The 19,190-nt window shown below is 48.7% G+C and overlaps 1 protein-coding gene across 4 annotated transcripts in view; it reads right to left on the reverse strand.

Moving 5' to 3' along the window:
- Nucleotides 1-346: 346 nt before the first annotated feature.
- The window catches only part of LOC145352778 (spectrin beta chain, non-erythrocytic 1-like), a 225,802-nt gene continuing 206,958 nt past the window's right edge, over nucleotides 347-19,190 (reverse strand). For all 4 annotated transcript variants that reach the window (XM_080203089.1, XM_080203087.1, XM_080203088.1 and 1 more), the window contains 4 exons: nucleotides 17,449-17,723; nucleotides 13,270-13,443; nucleotides 9,402-9,444; nucleotides 347-609 (listed from right to left, as the gene is read on the reverse strand). In XM_080203089.1, the coding sequence (XP_080059215.1) occupies nucleotides 439-609; nucleotides 9,402-9,444; nucleotides 13,270-13,443; nucleotides 17,449-17,723 (663 nt within the window). In that variant the 3' untranslated portion in view covers nucleotides 347-438. The remainder of the gene's footprint in view (nucleotides 610-9,401; nucleotides 9,445-13,269; nucleotides 13,444-17,448; nucleotides 17,724-19,190) is intronic.

The raw sequence follows: 19,190 nt of genomic DNA on the forward strand, positions 1-19,190 counted from the left end.
AGGATGCGTCTGGGTAACTCGCTGTGGTCTTAAAAGCTCTATTTAATCTTTAATTTACACATTTCGGCCATTAGCAAAGATGGTAAGAATTTACTCCGGGCGGGGGGGGGGGAGACAGAGAGGTGGGGGGAAAAGAAATGTCGCAATTTCACAAAAATACCACAGAAAAGTGTAAATCATTTCAAAAATAATTCTGGGCGTTTTTCCCTCTCTCTTGTTTGGGATGAAGCACATCGTTTCGGTAACTTCAGAAAAAGAAACTGCTTTCTCGTCGCTCTCTACAAAGGTGAAATGTGTATTTACATTTGCAGAAACTAAATTTCCCTGCCCCCATTCCCCCCCCCCCACACCTCCCCCCCACACCCGGTGCAGGCTCAGCGCTGCCACTGTGTTGTAAGTTAGGCACTAGACATTTTTACTTCCTTCTTTTAATGGTGATCACTTCTTTTTCGTAAAGAGGCTAAATCTTTTCTCCTTGTCCTTCTTGCCGGGGCTCGCCTCTGGAGCGTGCACGGATGGGAGAGGTAAGGTGTGTGCCCTGACCTCACTGTGCTGCCCAAGCTCTGTTATTGCTGTGTTGAGATTGTGGATCCAGTTCTGCATCTCCTCCTGAAAAAGCACAAAAAGAAGGCAAAAAAAAAGCATTTTCATTTCATCTGCACCATTCGGTCTTCATGTACAATAACGGGGTGGCACGGTGGTTAACGCTGCTGCCTCACAGCGCCAGGGACCCGGGTTCGATTCCCGGCTTGGGGCTGTACGGAGTCTGCATGTTCTCCCCGTGCCTGCGTGGGTTTTCTCCGGGTGCTCCAGTTTCCCCCCACAGTCTGAAAGATCGTATTGGTTCGGTGCTAAATTCTCCCTCAGTGTACCCGAACAGGCGCCGGAGTGTGGGGGAATTTTCACAGTTACTTCATTGCAGTGTTAATGTAAGCCTATTTGTGACACTAATAAATAAACTTAAATTCTCCTTCAGTGTACCCAAAGTGTGGCAACTGGGGGATTTCCACAGTAACTTCATTGCAGTGTTAATGTAAGCCTACTGTGACACTAATAAATAATCTTTAAACTTTAATTGGAATCTTGTACATCTACACGTTAGAATGGGTTAGCTGCAGCCGTCCATTTATAGCTAATTTGTAACGTTAACTGTTTAATTGCACTCACCGGGATATATAAAGGGATTACAGATGGTACTGGGTGTTGGGTGTGTGTATGTGGAGTTGTAAGAGAGAATAAAGTGAGTTTGTGCGGATGTTGGACCTGAATCATCTTTTATTACTGGACTGCAACTGAGAGGCTTATCATGAAAACAGTTTTTTCCTACCTGTATTATGACCAATGAGAATGAGTGCTGGCTTGCTTTGATCTGTGATCTTTTGTAAAACCAAGTTTTCACACATTTCAATTCAAATTATACCGCGGCGTTGCGCAATCACAGAATTATTACAGTGCAGAAGGAGGCTGTTTGGCCCATCCTGCTTGTACTATCTCTCCGAATGAGCCGTCCACCTAGTTTCATCCTCTGGCCTTCTCCCCGCAAGCTTTGTTTTCAGATAACAATGTACTTCCCTTTTCAAAGCCTTGATTGAATCTCCCTCCACCACACTCTTGGGCAATGCATTGCAGACAGAAAAAGCAAATGCTGGAAAAACTCAGCAGGTCTGACAGCATCTATGGAGAGAGAATAGAACCTCCCTCCACAGACGCTGTCAGATCTGCTAGATTTTCCAGCATTTTCTGCTTTTGTTTCAGATTCCAGCATCCGCAATATGTTGCCTTTACTGTTCTATCAGGAAAGCTACACATGATTTTATAATTTGTTTTTTTTACCATTCGCCAAGGTTGGAAGTCCTCCAGCAACACAGAACCATGTCTACCAGCTAAGATAAGCTCAGCAGCACCATGCACGTTAGCTATGACTCTCACCAACTTCTACAGATGCACCAGCATCTTTTCTGGTTGTATCACAGCTTGGTATGGGCTCCTGCTCTGCCCAACACTGCAAGGAACCACAAAAGGGCATGAATGCAGCCCAATCCATCACGCAAACCGGGCCTCCCATCCATTGACTCTGTCTACACTTCCCGTTGCCTTGGAAAAGCAGCCAGTAATTAAGGGCCCCTCGCATCCCAGGCATCCTCTTTTTCGCCTTCTTCCGTCGAGGAAAAGATACAAAAGTCTGAGGTCCCATACCAACCAACTCAAGAACAGTTTCTTCCCTGCTGCTGTTAGACTTTTGAATGGACCTACCTTGCCTTAAGTTGATCTTTCTCTACACCCTAGCTATGACTGCAACACTACATTCTGGACCCTCTCCTTTCCTTCTCTATGAATGGTATACTTTGTCTCTACAGCGCGCAAGAAGAAATACTTTTCGCTGTATACCAATATACGTGACAATAATAAATAAAATCAAATCATATCAAGTTAGTCCAAAAGATGTGCAGGTTAGGTGGAATGGCCATGCTAAATTGCCCCTCAGTGTCAGGGGACTAGCTAGGGTAAATGCAAAGGGTTGTGGGGGTGCGTCCTGGGTGGGATAGTGCAGATTCCATGGGCCGAATGGCTTCCTTCTGCACGATAGGATTCTATTATTCAAATCAAATCAAATCAAAAAAGGTTTTTGAGCAATACTGGGCTATATTTAATATGTTCAGGCTGGGTGTGTTTTGGGCAGCGGGGGCACATGAAATGGAGGGGGATCCCATTCCATAACCCACCCCTGAACTCACCCCAAAGCATGGGGGATGGGCAGACTCTAAAACTGGTAGCCCGCCACCATATTCAAATGGTGGTCAAATGGGCCACCTAAAATGGCGATTTGGAAAGCACTCTGGGACAATTGGACAAGAACTAAAATGAGAGGCTGTAGCCTAAGAGACAGAGATAAACAGGCTTCAACTCAGGTGACTGAATATACAGGATAGGGGTCATCTCCCGGAGAAAAGGGACTTTTTGGTCAAACGGAGCTGTTTACCAGACATAGGGGTGCCGTAACCCCTTATTTGGAAGGGAGGTGTGTGTCCCACGTATCCCCAGCACCTGCAGACACGGCGGTTGGGGGACACAACCAGAGATCGGTGTGGCAGCACCCGATTGGACTCTTATCGATCAGGGTGGTCAAGTACTGATCGATTGATTGGCAATGGCCAAAAGGGGTGTGAAACCCAATGGGATATAAAGGTGCCGCGCAACCAAGAATCTTTCTCTCTATCTGATCCCATGAGCGAGCTACAACAACGGCAACCGTCGCCAGTGACGACCAGCACAAGGAGAACCACCACACCCGAGAAGGGAGGGAGACCAGAGCCAGAGTGCCAGACCAGACCGTAGGACCAGACTACGCAGAGGACGACAGAGACCAGCGCACGATAATGGCCAATATCTACTTGGGTATTTGCCAGTCAGGCAAAGTTAAATCAAGGTCTTGTATTGGACTTGAACTTTAGTATTTCTGTACGATAACTTATTGTTGGTTGGCTAGGTGATTATTGATTGTGTGTTTTAAATAAATATTGATTGCACTAACAAGAAGTCTACTTGCAGTTCTTTGTACATCGTATAAGATTTAAAACAGACTGTACGGCAGGCACAACAAAATAAATAATCGAGGGTTAATTATAGACATGCTATCAATCCAGCTGATAACACGCTACCCACACCACAAAACTTCTAACCTGGAAAGTTGGATTGGACAGCATGATTTTAAAACAAAGTTCTTCAAAGGGTGGGAGGGAAGTGGGGAGGGCGGTTTTGCTTTTTGGGGACAGGCCTTTGATCATAGCGCGGTCCCTTCCAAAGATCAAACCCCACCTCCCTTCTTAATCCCCCTCTCTCCCCCCATTCACCCCTCCCGCAACCTGCTCCCCTCCCTGACCTACCTAAACCCTCCCTGCCCAAGACCTGAGACCGACCTGCTCCGAAGTGGTCCGTGGAACTCCCTTCATTTCCTGCAGTACCGGCAGCTGCCACTGGCGTGTTCTTGGCGCTGCCGGACCCGGTGGAGTTGCTGGGCCAATCGGGTTGTGCCACCATCTCCAGAGGGTGGGGTTTCCTCCCCGGTCGAGGGGCTGAAGTCCCACTCATGAGTGCGTAAGATGTAGCAGCAGAATTAGGCCATTCGGCCCATCGAGTCCGCTCCGCCATTCAATCATGGATGAGATGCAGCTCATCCCCATTTTCCTGCCTTCTCCCCATAACCCTTCAACCCATTACCAATTAAAAATCCTCCTTAAATTTACTCATTGTCCCAGCATCTACCGCACTTTGGGGTAGCAAATTCCACAGGTTCATAACCCTTTGGGAGAAGTAGTTTCTCCTCAGCTCTGTTTTAAATTTGCTGCCTCTTATCCTAAGACTATGACCTGTCGTCCTGGAATGCCCCACGGGAGGAAGCATCCGCTCCACGTCTATCTTATCCAGACCTTTTATCATCTTGTATACCTCAATCTGATCTCCCCTCATTCTTCTAAATTCCAGAGAGTGTCAGCCTAATCTCTCTTTATACGACAAACCCCTCATCTCTGGAATCAATCTAGTGAACCTCCTCTGAACTGCCTCCAACGTCACTACATCTTTCTTCAAATAAGGGGACCAAAACTATGCACAATGCTCCTGTAAAGTTGCAACAATACTTCCTTACATTTATATTCTATTCCTCTGGCTATGAAGGCCAACATTCCATTCACTTTCTTTATTATCTGCTGTACCTGTGTGCTAGTTTTCTGCGACTCGACCTTTGTTTAGATGTGGGATGGCTGTGGGCAGTTCAGTGACGCTTACTGGCTCCACACTGACCATCCTTCCTGTGGGGCTGGAGGGGGGGGGAACATGCCCCCACCCCTCCATGTTATTCAGCCCACTGTGTCGGTGGCGCTGCGCGTGCTACACAATCGCTTGCAGAATCAAAATTAAGTTAGGGAGCTCCTTATTCATTCGTCATTTCTCTTGACCCTGGGTGGCACAGTGGTCAGCACTGCTGCCTCACAGCGCCAGGGACCCGGGTTCGATTCTGGTCCCGGGTGACTTTACAAAGAACAAAGAACAAAGAACAACCCAGCACGGGAAACAGGCCCTTCGGCCCAACGAGCCCGCGCCGCCGCATCACCCTACACCTATTCTACCCTGCATGTCTACGAATGGAACCCTACTCAGTCAGATTCAGGGAAGAAATAGTGTCAATTTGGTAAAAACCGATTAGCCTAAGAGCACATCTTTGGGGTGTGGGAGGAAACCGGAGCGCCCGGAGGAAACCCACGCAACCACAGGGAGAATGCGCAAACTCCCACAGACACAGGCCCAAATCCATGTATCTGCACAGCCAGCAGTGCTAGTCACTGAGCTGTTGCGGCGCCCGTCTACCGGTCCAGGATCAAGCACACACACCGACATGAAGTACTAGGCCACTCCTGGACTTCCAAGAGCAGCCCACGCACGACCCGCCGTGTGCATGCCCCTCGCTTGACACGAGGTGGACCTCCACCTGTGGAATAAAGACAAAAATATTAATCTTACAGCCTGCCCTTCCGGTGTCTCCCGAGGTTTAACCCTATTTAATAGCCCCTACCATATCCCTCCATTCTCGTTTCACTCATGTGCCTATCTAACTGCATCTTAAACGAGTCCAACGTTCCTGCCTCCACCACCCTACTCGGTAGCGCGTTCCAGACCCCCACAACTCTCTGCGTAAAGAGCCTTCTTCTCTCCTCCAAATTATACCTCCCCCCCCTCACCCTTAAATGATGACCTCTTGTGTTCGTACCCAGTCTAGGGAGCAGTCTCTCACTATTAACTCTATCTATTCCCTTCAGTATCTTATATACTTCTATCATGTCCCCTCTCAATCTCCGTCTTTCCAAGGAGAATAGTCCCAGTTTCTTCAATCTCTCCTCGTAACCCAGTCCCCCCATGCCAGGCAACATCCTGGTAAACCTCCTCTGCACCCTTTCCAGAGATTCCACGTCCTTCCGGTAGTAAGGTGACCAGAACTGGACGCAGTACTCCAAATGCGGTCTAACCAACGTTCTGTACAACTGAAGCATTAGACGGCAGCTTTTATACTCTATGCCCCTTCCTATAAAGGCTAGCATCCCATAAGCCTTCCTAACAACCTTCTCCACTTGTGACGCAACCTTCATGGATTTGTGAACCTGCACTCCCAGGTCCCTCTGTATGTCTATACTCCTAATCGGCCTACCTTTTATCACATAGCTCCTCTCTGCATTATTCCGTCCAAAATGCCTCACCTCGCATTTGTCAGGAACATTCTTTTGTGGATGTTCTTCCTCCCACAGTCCAAAGATGTGTAGGTTGGGTTGACTAGCCATGCTAAATCGCCCCTTAGCGTCAGGGAGGTTAGCAGGGTCAAACGAGGGTTACAGGAATAGGGCCTGCGTGTGACTGTTGCCGGTGCAGGCTCGATGGGCCAAATGGCCTTCTTCTGCACTGTAGGGGTTTTAACACCGATTGCCAAGTTCTGAGAATTACTTTTCCTGTAAATGTCGACCACTTTATGGCTTAGCGTATAGTTCACGTGTAATGATCGGGCTGAGCCATCCCAATTAGACACAATGAGAGCAAATGACATCCTCAATCCTTCGCAAACAAATTGCCGTTGGGAAGCCTTCTTACAACCCCGAGTAATGGACACTGATTGGACATTTGAATTCTCCACATGTATACTCCAGAGTTCTCAGTTAAGCATGGAAGATAGGAGCAGGAGGAGGCCATTCAGCCCCTCAAACCTGCTCCGCTATTCATCACCATCTTGGCTGATCGTCCAACTCAATAGCCTAATCCTGCTTTCGCCCCATGACCTTTGACCCCATTCGCCCCAAGTGCTATATCCAGCCACCTCTTGAATACATTCAATGTTTTGGCATCCACTACTTCCTGTGGTAATGAATTCCACAGGCTCACCGCTCTTTGGGTGAAGAAATGAAGAAATGCGTGGGTTTCCCTCCGGGTGCTCCGGTTTCCTCCCACAGTCCAAAGATGTGTGGGTTAGGTTGATTGGCCGTGCTAAAATTGCCCCTTAGTGTCCTGAGATACATAGGTTAGAGGGATTAGTGGGTAAACTATGTCAGGATATGGGGGTAGGGCCTGGGTGGGATTCTGGTCGGTGCAGACTCAATGGGCCGAATGGTCTCTTTCCGTACTGTAAGGAGAAGAATTTTATTTTTTAAAAAATGTCTCTTCATCTCCATCCTAAATGGTCTACCTCGAATCCTCAGACTGTAACCCCTGGCTCTGGACTCCCCCACCATTGGGAACATCCTCCCTGCATCTACCCTGGCTAGTCCTGTTGGAATTTTATAATTCTGAGATTCCACCCCCCCTCTTGTCTGAACTCCAGTGAAAACAATCCTAACCTAGTCAATCTCTCCTCATACATCAATCTCGCCGTCCCCAGAATCAGCCCAGTAAACCCTCGCTGCACTCCCTCCAGAGCAAAAACATCCTTCCTCAGAAAAGGAGACCAAAACTACACACAATACTCTACATGCAGCCTCACCAAGGCCCTGTATAATTACAACAACACACCCCTGTTCCTGTACTCAAAACCTCTCGCAATGAAGGCCAACATGCCATTTGCCTTCTTTACCACCCGCTGCACCTGCACGCTTACCTTCAGTGACTGGTGCACACGGACACCCAGGACAGTGATAGTCTTTGGACCAGTTGTTTCCCTCGGAGCTACATCAGATATATTGAAAATCCTGAAGGACCACTTCTCGTTGGGCGAATCTCCACTTGCTCAATCAGGGAGCTCGTACTCCAGGAAGCTTACAGGGAGATCTATTGGGGGATGACTCCCATTGACCTTTGTGGTCATCATAAAACTACCAAATTCTATGGAATCATAGAATCCTACAGTGTCGAAAGAGGCCATTCAGCCCATTAAGCCTGCACCAGTCACAATCACAATCCATCCAGACCCTATCCCCACAACCTCGTGCATGTACCCCAGCTAGCCCTGACGCTAGGGGCAATTTAGCACAGCCAATCCATCTAGCCCATGTAACTAGTGACAACTTTGTATTGGATGTAATATGACCAATGGGAACAAGACGTAAAGGTCAGCTGACCCAGTAAACCATAGAACCAATCACAGAGTGCTGTAATAGTCAGCTGACCAGCTGATTCACTACAAATAAAAAACTATGTAGATTTGTGGAGAGCTTAGAGTGGGCCAGGATGAGGCCCCACGTTTGGAGTAATGATGTTTCTTTATTAAACCCTTTCTTTGATTTATAGTTTGGCGTAAGTATTGTTGTATTTTCATTAGCTGCATTTTGAAGAGTTCCTTCTGAAGAAATAACCCACATATCTTTGGAGTGTGGGAAGAAATCGGAGCACCTGGAAAAAACCCACGCAAACATGGGGAGAATGTACAAACTCCACAGAGACACACACCTGAGGCGGGAATCGAACCTGGGCCCCTGGAGCTGTGAGACGGCAGTGCTAACCACTGTACTACAATGCCACCCCTATGGAGTATGGACCTATTCAACCTCTTCTTATTAGACAACACCCAGCTTTCCTATTTGAACAACCAGACTTTGATAGCTATGCTGTGCATGGGAATTGTAGGAAATGGTTCAATAAATGGGATCCAAGAACATAAAATTACTCTGTGTAATGGGAGCTGATGGCCTCGTGGCATTATTACTCATAATCCAGAAACTCATCTAATGTTCTGGGGTCCCAGGTTCGAATCCCGCCATGGCAGATGGTGGAATTTGAATTCAATAAAAAATCTGGAATTAAAAATCTACTGACAACCACAAAACTATTTTCGATTGTCAGTAGAAAAGCCCATCTGGTTGATTAATGCCTTTCAAGGGAGAAAATTCATAGAATCCCTACAGTACATAAAGAGGCCATTTGGCCCATTGGGGTGACCACAATTCCACCCAGGCCCTATCCCCTTAACCCCAACACATTTACCCTGCTAATTCCCCTAACACTAGGAGTAATTTAACACAGCCAATCAACTTAACCCCCGCATCTTTGGATTGTGGGAGGAAACTGGAGCACCCGGACGAAACCCACGCAGACACGGGGAGAATGTGCAAACTCCACACAGACGGTGACCCAAGCCGGGATTGAATCTGGGTCTCTGGTGCTGTGAGGCAACAGTGCTAAGCACTGTGCACCTGGGCCACCTCTACAGGCTGCCATCCTTACCTGATCTGGCCTACATGTGACCCCAGGACCACAGCAAATGTGGTCGACTCTCAATTGCCCAAGGGCAAGTAGGGATGGGCAATAAATGCTGGCCTAGCCAATGATGCCCATGTTCGAAGAATGAATGAAAACAAAGCTTAGAAGTGAATCAACATTGATGTCCCTGTTACCACACAAATATTAGTTTTGAACACAACACAATGACTTACCTCATCCCTGCCATGGAAAAGGTATTCACACCCATTGTTCAATCTGAAATGAAAGGGCAAACACATGTTTAAACTGAATGCTTCCACATGGAACAGTGTCAGTCATAGTTGAACAATATTATTAGGTGTTCTATATTTAGACTTGTAGCTACTGCAGATAATGATCGCAATAGAGTCTGGAGTCACACAATGTTCATTAATAACTCAGGATTTGCAGTCACAGTTCATTCTGTCATCTGAATTCCTCAACTGCTTTAAAGCTTTGCAAGTCTATCTTACAAAGATGTCACTCGATCTACGAATACTGGCACCAGTATTTTTCCACTGGAAAAATAAATAGCTACTGTTGGCCCTTCAGCAAGAAAAGGGGTGACAGATCAACAAACTCACACTAGGTAAACACAGGGAGGCAATGACCTAGTGGTATTATGGCTATTAATCAAGAAACTCAGCGATTGCTCTGGGGACCCCGGTTCGAATCCCACCATGGCAAATGGTGGACTTTGGATTCAATAAAAAAAATCTAGAATTAAGAATCTACCGTGAAACCACTGTCAGAAAAACCCATTCACTAATGTCCTTCAGGGAAGGAAATCTGCCATCCTTACCTGGTCTGGCCTACATGTGACTCCAGAACCACTACGGCTGTGGTAGTGCTGTAGACATTGTTATCGGGAGTTCACTTGATTCACATATTCCTATCTGTTTCTTATGGAATGAAGCCAATAGGTCAGAATTTATTGTAAGCACTTATTAAGTGAATATATTTGATCTGATTTGATTTATTATTGTCACGTATCGGTATACAGTGAAAAGTATTGTTCCGTGCATGATAAAGCATACCATTCATACAGAAGGAAAGGAGAGAGCGCAGAATGTAGTGCTACAGTCATAGCTAGGGTGTAGAGAAAGATCAGCTTAATGCAAGGTAGGTCCATTCAAAAGTCTGACAGCACAGGGAAGAAGGTGTTCTTGGGTTGTGTCCTCAGACTTTTGTACCTTTTTCCCGATGGAAGAAGGTGGAAGAGAGAATGACCGGGGTGCGTGGGGTTCTTAATTATTCCGGATTAATAGTTGAGGGTCAATACCACTAGGTGGTCGCCTCCCGCTGTGATGTGTCATTCCCTGCAGGTATAAGTGTTTACCCTCCTCGTTGAATGCTCTCTGCCTGTCCATTTTCTTTCCTGCGATGGAAACAGGACTTTACAGAATTAGCCGTCTGTGAGTGGGTTCCAGCCCTAAGCAGGAGAATTCCAATTATCCCGGGTTGGGAAAAGATTGGGCTCCAATATAGTCGATGATCAAACCTGCCACACTATCCTCTCATGCAGCACAATGCCTCCCAAAGCAGTAATCCCAGATTAACAAAAAAAAAGACACCAGAAAAAATTCCAAATACTTGCTGTGAAAGCGCATAACAGTGAGGCCAGGCTGGGACTCGCTATCAGTCATCAGCTGGAGTTTTGTGTTGCTCACTTCCAGAGATACGTCACTGAAAGAGCCATCAGTGGTGGCGTTGTGGCACAGCGGTTAGCATTACTGCCTCACAGTGCCAGAGATCCCATCTTTGGTCAATGTGTGGAGCCTGCACGTTCTCCCCATGTTTGCGCGGGTTTCCTCTGGGAGCTCTGGTTTCCTCCCACACTCCAAAGGTTAGGTGGATTGGCCACGCTAAATTGCCCCTTAGAGTCAGGGGGACTAGCTAGGGTAAATACATGGGGTTAGAGGGAAAGGGCCTGGGTGGGATTTGGTCAGTGCAGACTTGTTGGGCCGAATGGCCTCCTTCTGCACTGTAAGAATCTCTGGTTCTACAGTTACGTTTCACATATCAAAGTCAGATACCAGTGGAATATGTAAGGCGGTGGCATAGTGGGATTGTTACTGGATTAGTGAGGCAGGGTAATGTCTGGGTCAAATCCAGCAACAATCCCCAGTTTGAATCCTGCCACTGAAAGTGGTGAAATTTGAATTCAAATTTTTTAAAATCTGGAATTCAAGTCTCACAATGAACCATGAAACCATTGTCGATTGTCAGAAAATCCATCTGGTTCACTCATGTCCTTTAGGGAAGGAAATCTGCCGTCCTCACCTGGTCTGGCCTACATGTGACTCCAGAGCCACAGCAATGTGGTTGACTCTTAAATGCCTTCAGGCAGAGGCAATATCAATTAATAACAATTACAGGTTTTGAGAGAATACCGCACCTTGAATCCTCGCTCAGATCCACAAACTTTAGAAATAAAATCCAATTCAGGAGTTATTTTGTAACAGCTTTTGTTTGATGCCCATCAGGCAGCACAGTAGCACAGTGGTTCGCAATGCTGCCTCGCAGCATCAGGAACACGGGTTCAATTCCAGCCTCGGGTCACTGTCTGTGCGGAGTCTGCACATTCTCCCCCGTGTCTGTGTGGGTTTCCTCCGGATGCTCCGGTTTCCTCCCACAGTACCAAAGATGGGCTGGTTGGGTGCATTGGCCGTGCTAAATTCTCCCTCAGCATACCCGAACAGGCACCAGACTGGGGGATTTTCAGAGTAACTTCAGTCCAAAGGATGTGCGGGGAAGGTTGATTGGCCATGTTAAATTGACTCTAGTGTCAGGGGGATTAGTAGGGTAAATGTGTGGGGTTAGGGAGATAGAGCCGGGGTGGGATTGTGGTCAGTACAGACTCGATGGGCCGAACGGCACTGTAGGAATTCTATTGCAGTGATTTTTAGAAGAGGAATAGCAGATAACACAGATTGGGGAATTCATAAACGCTGTAGCAAGTTTGCCTCAATTTTTAGATCACATCGATAAACTGCCACATGGATAGTCAACAGGAAAGGTCTAAGTTCAGATGTTCAGAATAAGGAGTGAAGACTGAATTTGTTAAATCATACAAGCCAGTCCAGATACATTCAGATACAGCCAGAGGGAGGCAGTGGTGTAATGGTATTGTCACTGGACAAATAATCCAGAGACCCAGGGTTCGAATTAACTGATGCAATTCAATAAAAACATCTGGATTGTTGTAAAAACCCATCAGGCTCACTAATGCTGGAAAATCTCTGCAGGTCTGACAGCCTCCGTGAAGAGAGAATAGAGCCAACGTTTAGAGTCTAGATGACCTTTCGTCAAAGCTACGTCGAAACATTGGCTCCGTTCTCTCTCCTCAGAGGCTCAGTAAGAAGCCTCACCACACCGGGTTAAAGTCCAACAGGCTTATTTGGTAGCACGAGCTTTCAGAGCACTGTCCCTTCATCAGGAGAGCCGCTCACCTGATGAAGGGGCAGAGCTCCAAAAGCTCGTGCTACCAAATAAATCTGCTGGACTTTAACCTGGTGTTGTGAGACATCTTACTGTGCCCACTCCAGTCCAACGCTGGCATCTCCACGTCATGGCTTCCGCAGAGACTGTCAGACCTGCTGAGTTTCTCCAGCATTTTCTGTTTTTGTTTCAGATTCCAACACCTGCAATATTTTGTCGTTATCTGACTCACACATGTTATTTAGGGAAGAAAATCTGCCTTCTTTACCTGGTCTGGTCTATATGTGACTCCAGATCTCCCCCCACAGCAATATGGTTGACTCTTAAATGCCCTCTGAAATTGCCCAGCAAGCCATTCCATTCAAGGGCAATGAGTGAGGCAATAAATGAAGGGCCTGTTTCTATGACCCAATCTCAGAATAGGTTTGTTTCTTAATCGTATTTGAAATAGGTGTTGTAATTACAGCTTCAGTCTTGATTTGAGAAATTGCAGGTCCCTTTACTGTTCCTGCTTCCAGTTTTCACTGTAATTCTAAACCAATCTTTATAGAAATCGTAGCTACCGTTTCTACACCATGTCTGCAGCCCCAACACCTTCCCCCTAACGTCAACCTGACTCACCGCAGTTTAAACACGTGTTTTTTCTTCTTGTATTCAGCGGCCACTTCACACAAAGCACCCTTCAGGTTCAGGGGGTCTTCTCCGTGGTAAGTTACGCCTGCACTGCAGTTCTTGGTATCCTTATAGAAGTAAAGTTCGCCATTCCTCAGGGCACAGTATAACGTCGTCCAAGACCTAAGTTTGGATACAACACATCAGTCTGCACAAATATACAGGCATTCATATTTAATAAGGTACTCTTCCTAGTCTGTACAGCTTAGCATTGTAGGACAACAACTCATATCAATATAACACCCCAACATAAAGAATACCCGAAGCTATTTATAAATAGGCACAATGAACATGGACATTAATTCAAGACGGGATGGAACTGCAAGTGAAAGTTTGATCAAAAAGATCACTGTGACAGTGCAGCATTCCCTCAGTACTGACCCTCTGACAGTGCGGCACTGCCTCAGTACTGACCCTCTGACAGTGCGGCACTCCCTCAGTACTGACCCTCTGACAGTGCGGCACTCCCTCAGTACTGACCCTCTGACAGTGCGGCACTCCCTCAGTACTGACCCTCTGACAGTGCAGCACTCCCTCAGTACTGACCCTCTGACAGTGCGGCACTCCCTCAGTACTGACCCTCTGACAGTGCAGCACTCCCTCAGTACTGACCCTCTGACAGTGCAGCACTCCCTCAGTACTGACCCACTGACAGTGCAGCACGTCCTTCAGTACTGACCCTCTGACAGTGCAGCACTCCCTCAGTACTGACCCTCTGACAGTACAGCACTCCCTCAGTACTGACCCTCTGACAGTGCGGCACTCCCTCAGCACTGACCCTCTGACAGTGCAGCACTCCCTCAGCACTGACCCTCTGACAGTGCGGCACTCCCTCAGCACTGACCCTCTGACAGTGCAGCACTCGCTCACCACTGACCCTCTGACAATGCGGCACTCCCTCAGTGCTGACCCTCTGACAGTGCGGCACTCCCTCAGTGCTGACCATCTGAAAGTGTGGCACATCCTCAGTACTGACCCTCTGACAGGGCAGCACTCCCTTAGTACTGACCCTCTGACAGTGCGGCACTCCTTCAGTACTGACCCTCTGACAGTGCGGCATTCCTTCAGTACTGACCCTCTGACAGTGCGGCACTCCCTCAGTGCTGACCCTCTGACAGTGAGGCACATCCTCAGTACTGACCTCTGACAGTGCAGCGCTCCCTCAGCACTGACCCTCTGACAGTGCGGCACTCCCTCAGTGCTGACCCTCTGACAGTGCAGCAGTCCCTCAGCACTGACTCTCTGACAGTGCGGCACTCCCTCAGTACTCACTGACAGTGCGGCACTCCCTCAGTGCTGACCCTCTGACAGTGAGGCACATCCTCAGTACTGACCCTCTGACAGTGCGGCACTCCCTCAGTGCTGACCCTCTGACAGTGAGGCACATCCTCAGTACTGACTCAATGACAGTGCAGCACTCCCTCAGTACTGACCCTCTGACAGTGCAGCGCTCCCTCAGCACTGACCCTCTGACAGTGCGGCACTCCCTCAGTGCTGACCCTCTGACAGTGCGGCACTCACTCAGCACTGACCCTCTGACAGTGCGGCACTCCCTCAGTACTGACCCTCTGACAGTGCGGCACTCTCTCAGCACTGACCCTCTGACAGTGCAGCACTGCCTCAGTACTGACCGTCTGACAGTGCGGCACTCCCTCAGCACTGACCCTCTGACAATGCGGCACTCCCTCAGTGCTGACCCTCTGACAGTGAGGCACATCCTCAGTACTGACCCTCTGACAGGGCAGCACTCCCTCAGTATTGACCCTCTGACAGTGCGGCACTCCCTCAGTACTGACCCTCTGACAGTGCGGCACTCCCTCAGTGCTGACCCTCTGACAGTGAGGCACATCCTCAGTACTGACCCTCTGACAGTGCAGCGCTCCCTCAGCACTGACCCTCTGACAGTGCGGCACTCCCTCAGTGCTGACCCTCTGACAGTGAGGCACATCCTCAGTACTGACCCTCTGACAGTGCGGCACTCCTTCAGTACTGACCCTCTGACAGTGTGGCACTCCCTCAGTACTGACCCTCTGACAGTGCAGCACTCCCTCAGTGCTGACCCTCTGACAGTGAGGCACATCCTCAGTACTGACCCTCTGACAGTGCGGCACTCCTTCAGTACTGACCCTCTGACAGTGTGGCACTCCCTCAGTACTGACCCTCTGACAGTGCGGCACTCCCTCAGTGCTGACCCTCTGACAGTGAGGCACATCCTCAGTACTGACCCTCTGACAGTGCAGCGCTCCCTCAGCACTGACCCTCTGACAGTGCGGCACTCCCTCAGTGCTGACCCTCTGACAGTGAGGCACATCCTCAGTACTGACCCTCTGACAGTGCGGCACTCCCTCAGCACTGACCCTCTGACAGTGCGGCACTCCCTCAGTGCTGACCCTCTGACAGTGAGGCACATCCTCAGTACTGACCCACTGACAGTGCAGCACTGCCTCAGTACTGACCCTCTGACAGTGCAGCATTCTGTCAGTACTGACCCTCTGACAGTGCGGCATTCCCTTAGTACTGACCCTCTGACAGTGTGGCACTCCCTCAGTGCTGACCCTCTGACAGTGAGGCACATCCTCAGTACTGACCCTCTGACAGTGCGGCACTCCCTCAGTGCTGACCCTCTGACAGTGAGGCACATCCTCAGTACTGACTCACTGACAGTGCGGCACTCCCTCAGTACTGACCCTCTGACAGTGCAGCACTCCCTCAGTACTGACCCTCTGACAGTGCGGCACTCCCTCAGCACTGACCCTCTGACAGTGCAGCGCTCCCTCAGTACTGACCCTCTGACAGTGCGGCACTCCCTCAGTACTGACCCTCTGACAGTGCGGCACTCCCTCAGTACTGACCCTCTGACAGTGCAGCACTGCCTCAGTACTGACCGTCTGACAGTGTGGCACATCCTCAGTACTGACCCTCTGACAGGGCAGCACTCCCTCAGTATTGACCCTCTGACAGTGCGGCACTCCTTCAGTACTGACCCTCTGACAGTGCGGCACTCCCTCAGTACTGACCCTCTGACAGTGCGGCACTCCCTCAGTGCTGACCCTCTGACAGTGAGGCACATCCTCAGTACTGACTCTCTGACAGTGCAGCGCTCCCTCAGCACTGACCCTCTGACAGTGCGGCACTCCCTCAGTGCTGACCCTCTGACAGTGAGGCACATCCTCAGTACTGACCCTCTGACAGTGCGGCACTCCTTCAGTACTGACCCTCTGACAGTGTGGCACTCCCTCAGTACTGACCCTCTGACAGTGCAGCACTCCCTCAGCACTGACCCTCTGACAGTGCGGCACTCCCTCAGTACTGACCCTCTGACAGTGAGGCACATCCTCAGTACTGACCCACTGACAGTGCAGCACTGCCTCAGTACTGACCCTCTGACAGTGCAGCATTCTGTCAGTACTGACCCTCTGACAGTGCGGCATTCCCTTAGTACTGACCCTCTGACAGTGCAGCACTCCCTCAGCACTGACCCTCTGACAGTGTGGCACTCCCTCAGTGCTGACCCTCTGACAGTGAGGCACATCCTCAGTACTGACCCTCTGACAGTGCGGCACTCCCTCAGTGCTGACCCTCTGACAGTGAGGCACATCCTCAGTACTGACCCTCTGACAGTGCGGCACTCCCTCAGTGCTGACCCTCTGACAGTGAGGCACATCCTCAGTACTGACTCACTGACAGTGCAGCACTCCCTCAGTACTGACCCTCTGACAGTGCAGCGCTCCCTCAGCACTGACCCTCTGACAGTGCGGCACTCCCTCAGTGCTGACCCTCTGACAGTGAGGCACATCCTCAGTACTGACCCACTGACAGTGCAGCACTGCCTCAGTACTGACCCTCTGACAGTGCAGCACTCCCTCAGCACTGACCCTCTGACAGTGCGGCATTCTGTCAGTACTGACCCTCTGACAGTGCGGCATTCTGTCAGTACTGATCCTCTGACAGTGCGGCTCTCCCTCAATACTGCACTAGAGTGTCATCCTTGATTTGTGGGAGTTGAACCCTCAAGCCAGTGACGTGGGAGGCGGGACCAATGCGAACTGAGACACAGTTTAAGAAACAAATTGCATTTTCACTCAGGTTCCACAAATTGAAAAGCATTGCCAAGCTTGAAGGACTCGCCTGTTTGATGCTTTCCTGGTAGGTCCTTCCAGCTCGTGTTTCCGCGCGAGGTAGCCTTCCAGTTGTGAAGCCTCTTCTCTCGAAGTCCAAATGGGGAGAGTGGATGAAGTTCTCCGCTTCTCAATGTCCAACTCTGGCAATATCAGGGGTGGTGGTTTGGAAGCTCTCTCATGGGGCCTCTCTTCAAACTCTGACTTATCCTCACTCTCTAACGTTTTTTCCTCAGGACTCTCCGTACCATTTACCAAGGCAGACAAATCTTCCGATGTGGTAATCTATTGGGGATAATTGTGAAAGTCTCAGCCCATGAGCATTAATAAAGAAATCATCTGCAACTTAGATAGTGCTAATTTCCAAAGCCATGCATTGTAGCTGTGAACTACTTTGGTTGTTAGTGGTTACGGGTGATCAACAATACTACATCATCAGTTATCCCAGGAATCATAGAATCCCTACAGTACAAAAGGAGGCTATTTGGCCCATCGAGTCTGCACCAAACACAATCTCAACCAGGCCCTATTCCCATTACCCCATATATTTACCCCACTAATCCCCCTGACACTAAGGGTCAATTTAGCATGACCAATCAACCTAACCTGCACATCTTTCGATTGTGGGAAGAAACCGGAGCACCCGGAGGAAACCCATGCAGACACGGGGAGAATGTGCAGCCTCCACACAGACAGTGACCCGAGGCTGGAATTGAACCTGACTCCTGGCGCTGTGAGGCAGTTGTGCTAACCGCTGTGCCACTGTGGGACATCTGTAACTGACTTTGTAAGCAAACATCAATGATAACCCACTACCATCAGACTGGCCAAAATTCAGTCAAACTGTGCCACTGTTGAAGAATAGCTAATTTCCAAAGGATGGTTAGCTTTAAATTAGTCATGCAGCAAGTTTTTTTAATTCGTTCTTGGGACATGGGCATCGTTGGCTGGTCAGCATTCATTGCCCATCCCTAATCACCCTTGGCAGGCAGTTGGGAGTCAACCACATTGCTGTGCCTCTGGAGTCACATGTAGGCCAGACCGGGTAAGGATGGCAGATTTCCTTCCCTAAAGGACATTAATGAACCAGATGGATTTTTCCGACAATCGACAATGGTTTCGTGGGCAACAGTAGATTCTCAATTTCAGATTTTTAAAATTGAATTCAAATTCCACCAGCTGCCGTGGCAGGATTCGAACCCGGGTCTCCGGAACATTAGCTGAGTTTCTGGATTAAGAGTCTCGCGATTATAGCATCTGGCCATCACCGCTCCACAAGCAATTAATCGAGAGAGTACTATCAAGTAGGATTTACACTAAATTATGTCTAATTCATATTAATATGTTGGTATGTACCACCTTTGTCTGCAATTTTAACAGAGCTCATTTATTTTGAATGGGTTAATTTAAGTTTTGAACAGGGATCTACCAATCAAATACATCAATGTGTTTATACGGTCTCACCGAAATAAGTCATTTTATCTCACAGAGTCCCTGAAGGTTGTAACTGTCAAATAAAATATCAGAACCAAGCAGCTTCTTGATTTTATAAAGCTCTCCCTTGCTTTTAAATCCTTCCACAGCCCTCTCCAACTCTGTGTCTCTTCCAGTGCCACACCATTTGAAGATATCTACCATCTATTTCTGGTCTCAATTTTAGTTGTCCCACCATTGGAGGCTGGGCCTTCAGTTGCCAAGGTTCGAAAGCTCTGGACTTCCCTCTGACAATAAAGCTTGCCTCGCCTTTTCCCT

Source organism: Carcharhinus amblyrhynchos, chromosome 14 (genome assembly GCF_965287045.1).
Source record: "Carcharhinus amblyrhynchos chromosome 14, sCarAmb.v2.hapA, whole genome shotgun sequence".
NCBI classification, from domain to species: domain Eukaryota; kingdom Metazoa; phylum Chordata; class Chondrichthyes; order Carcharhiniformes; family Carcharhinidae; genus Carcharhinus; species Carcharhinus amblyrhynchos.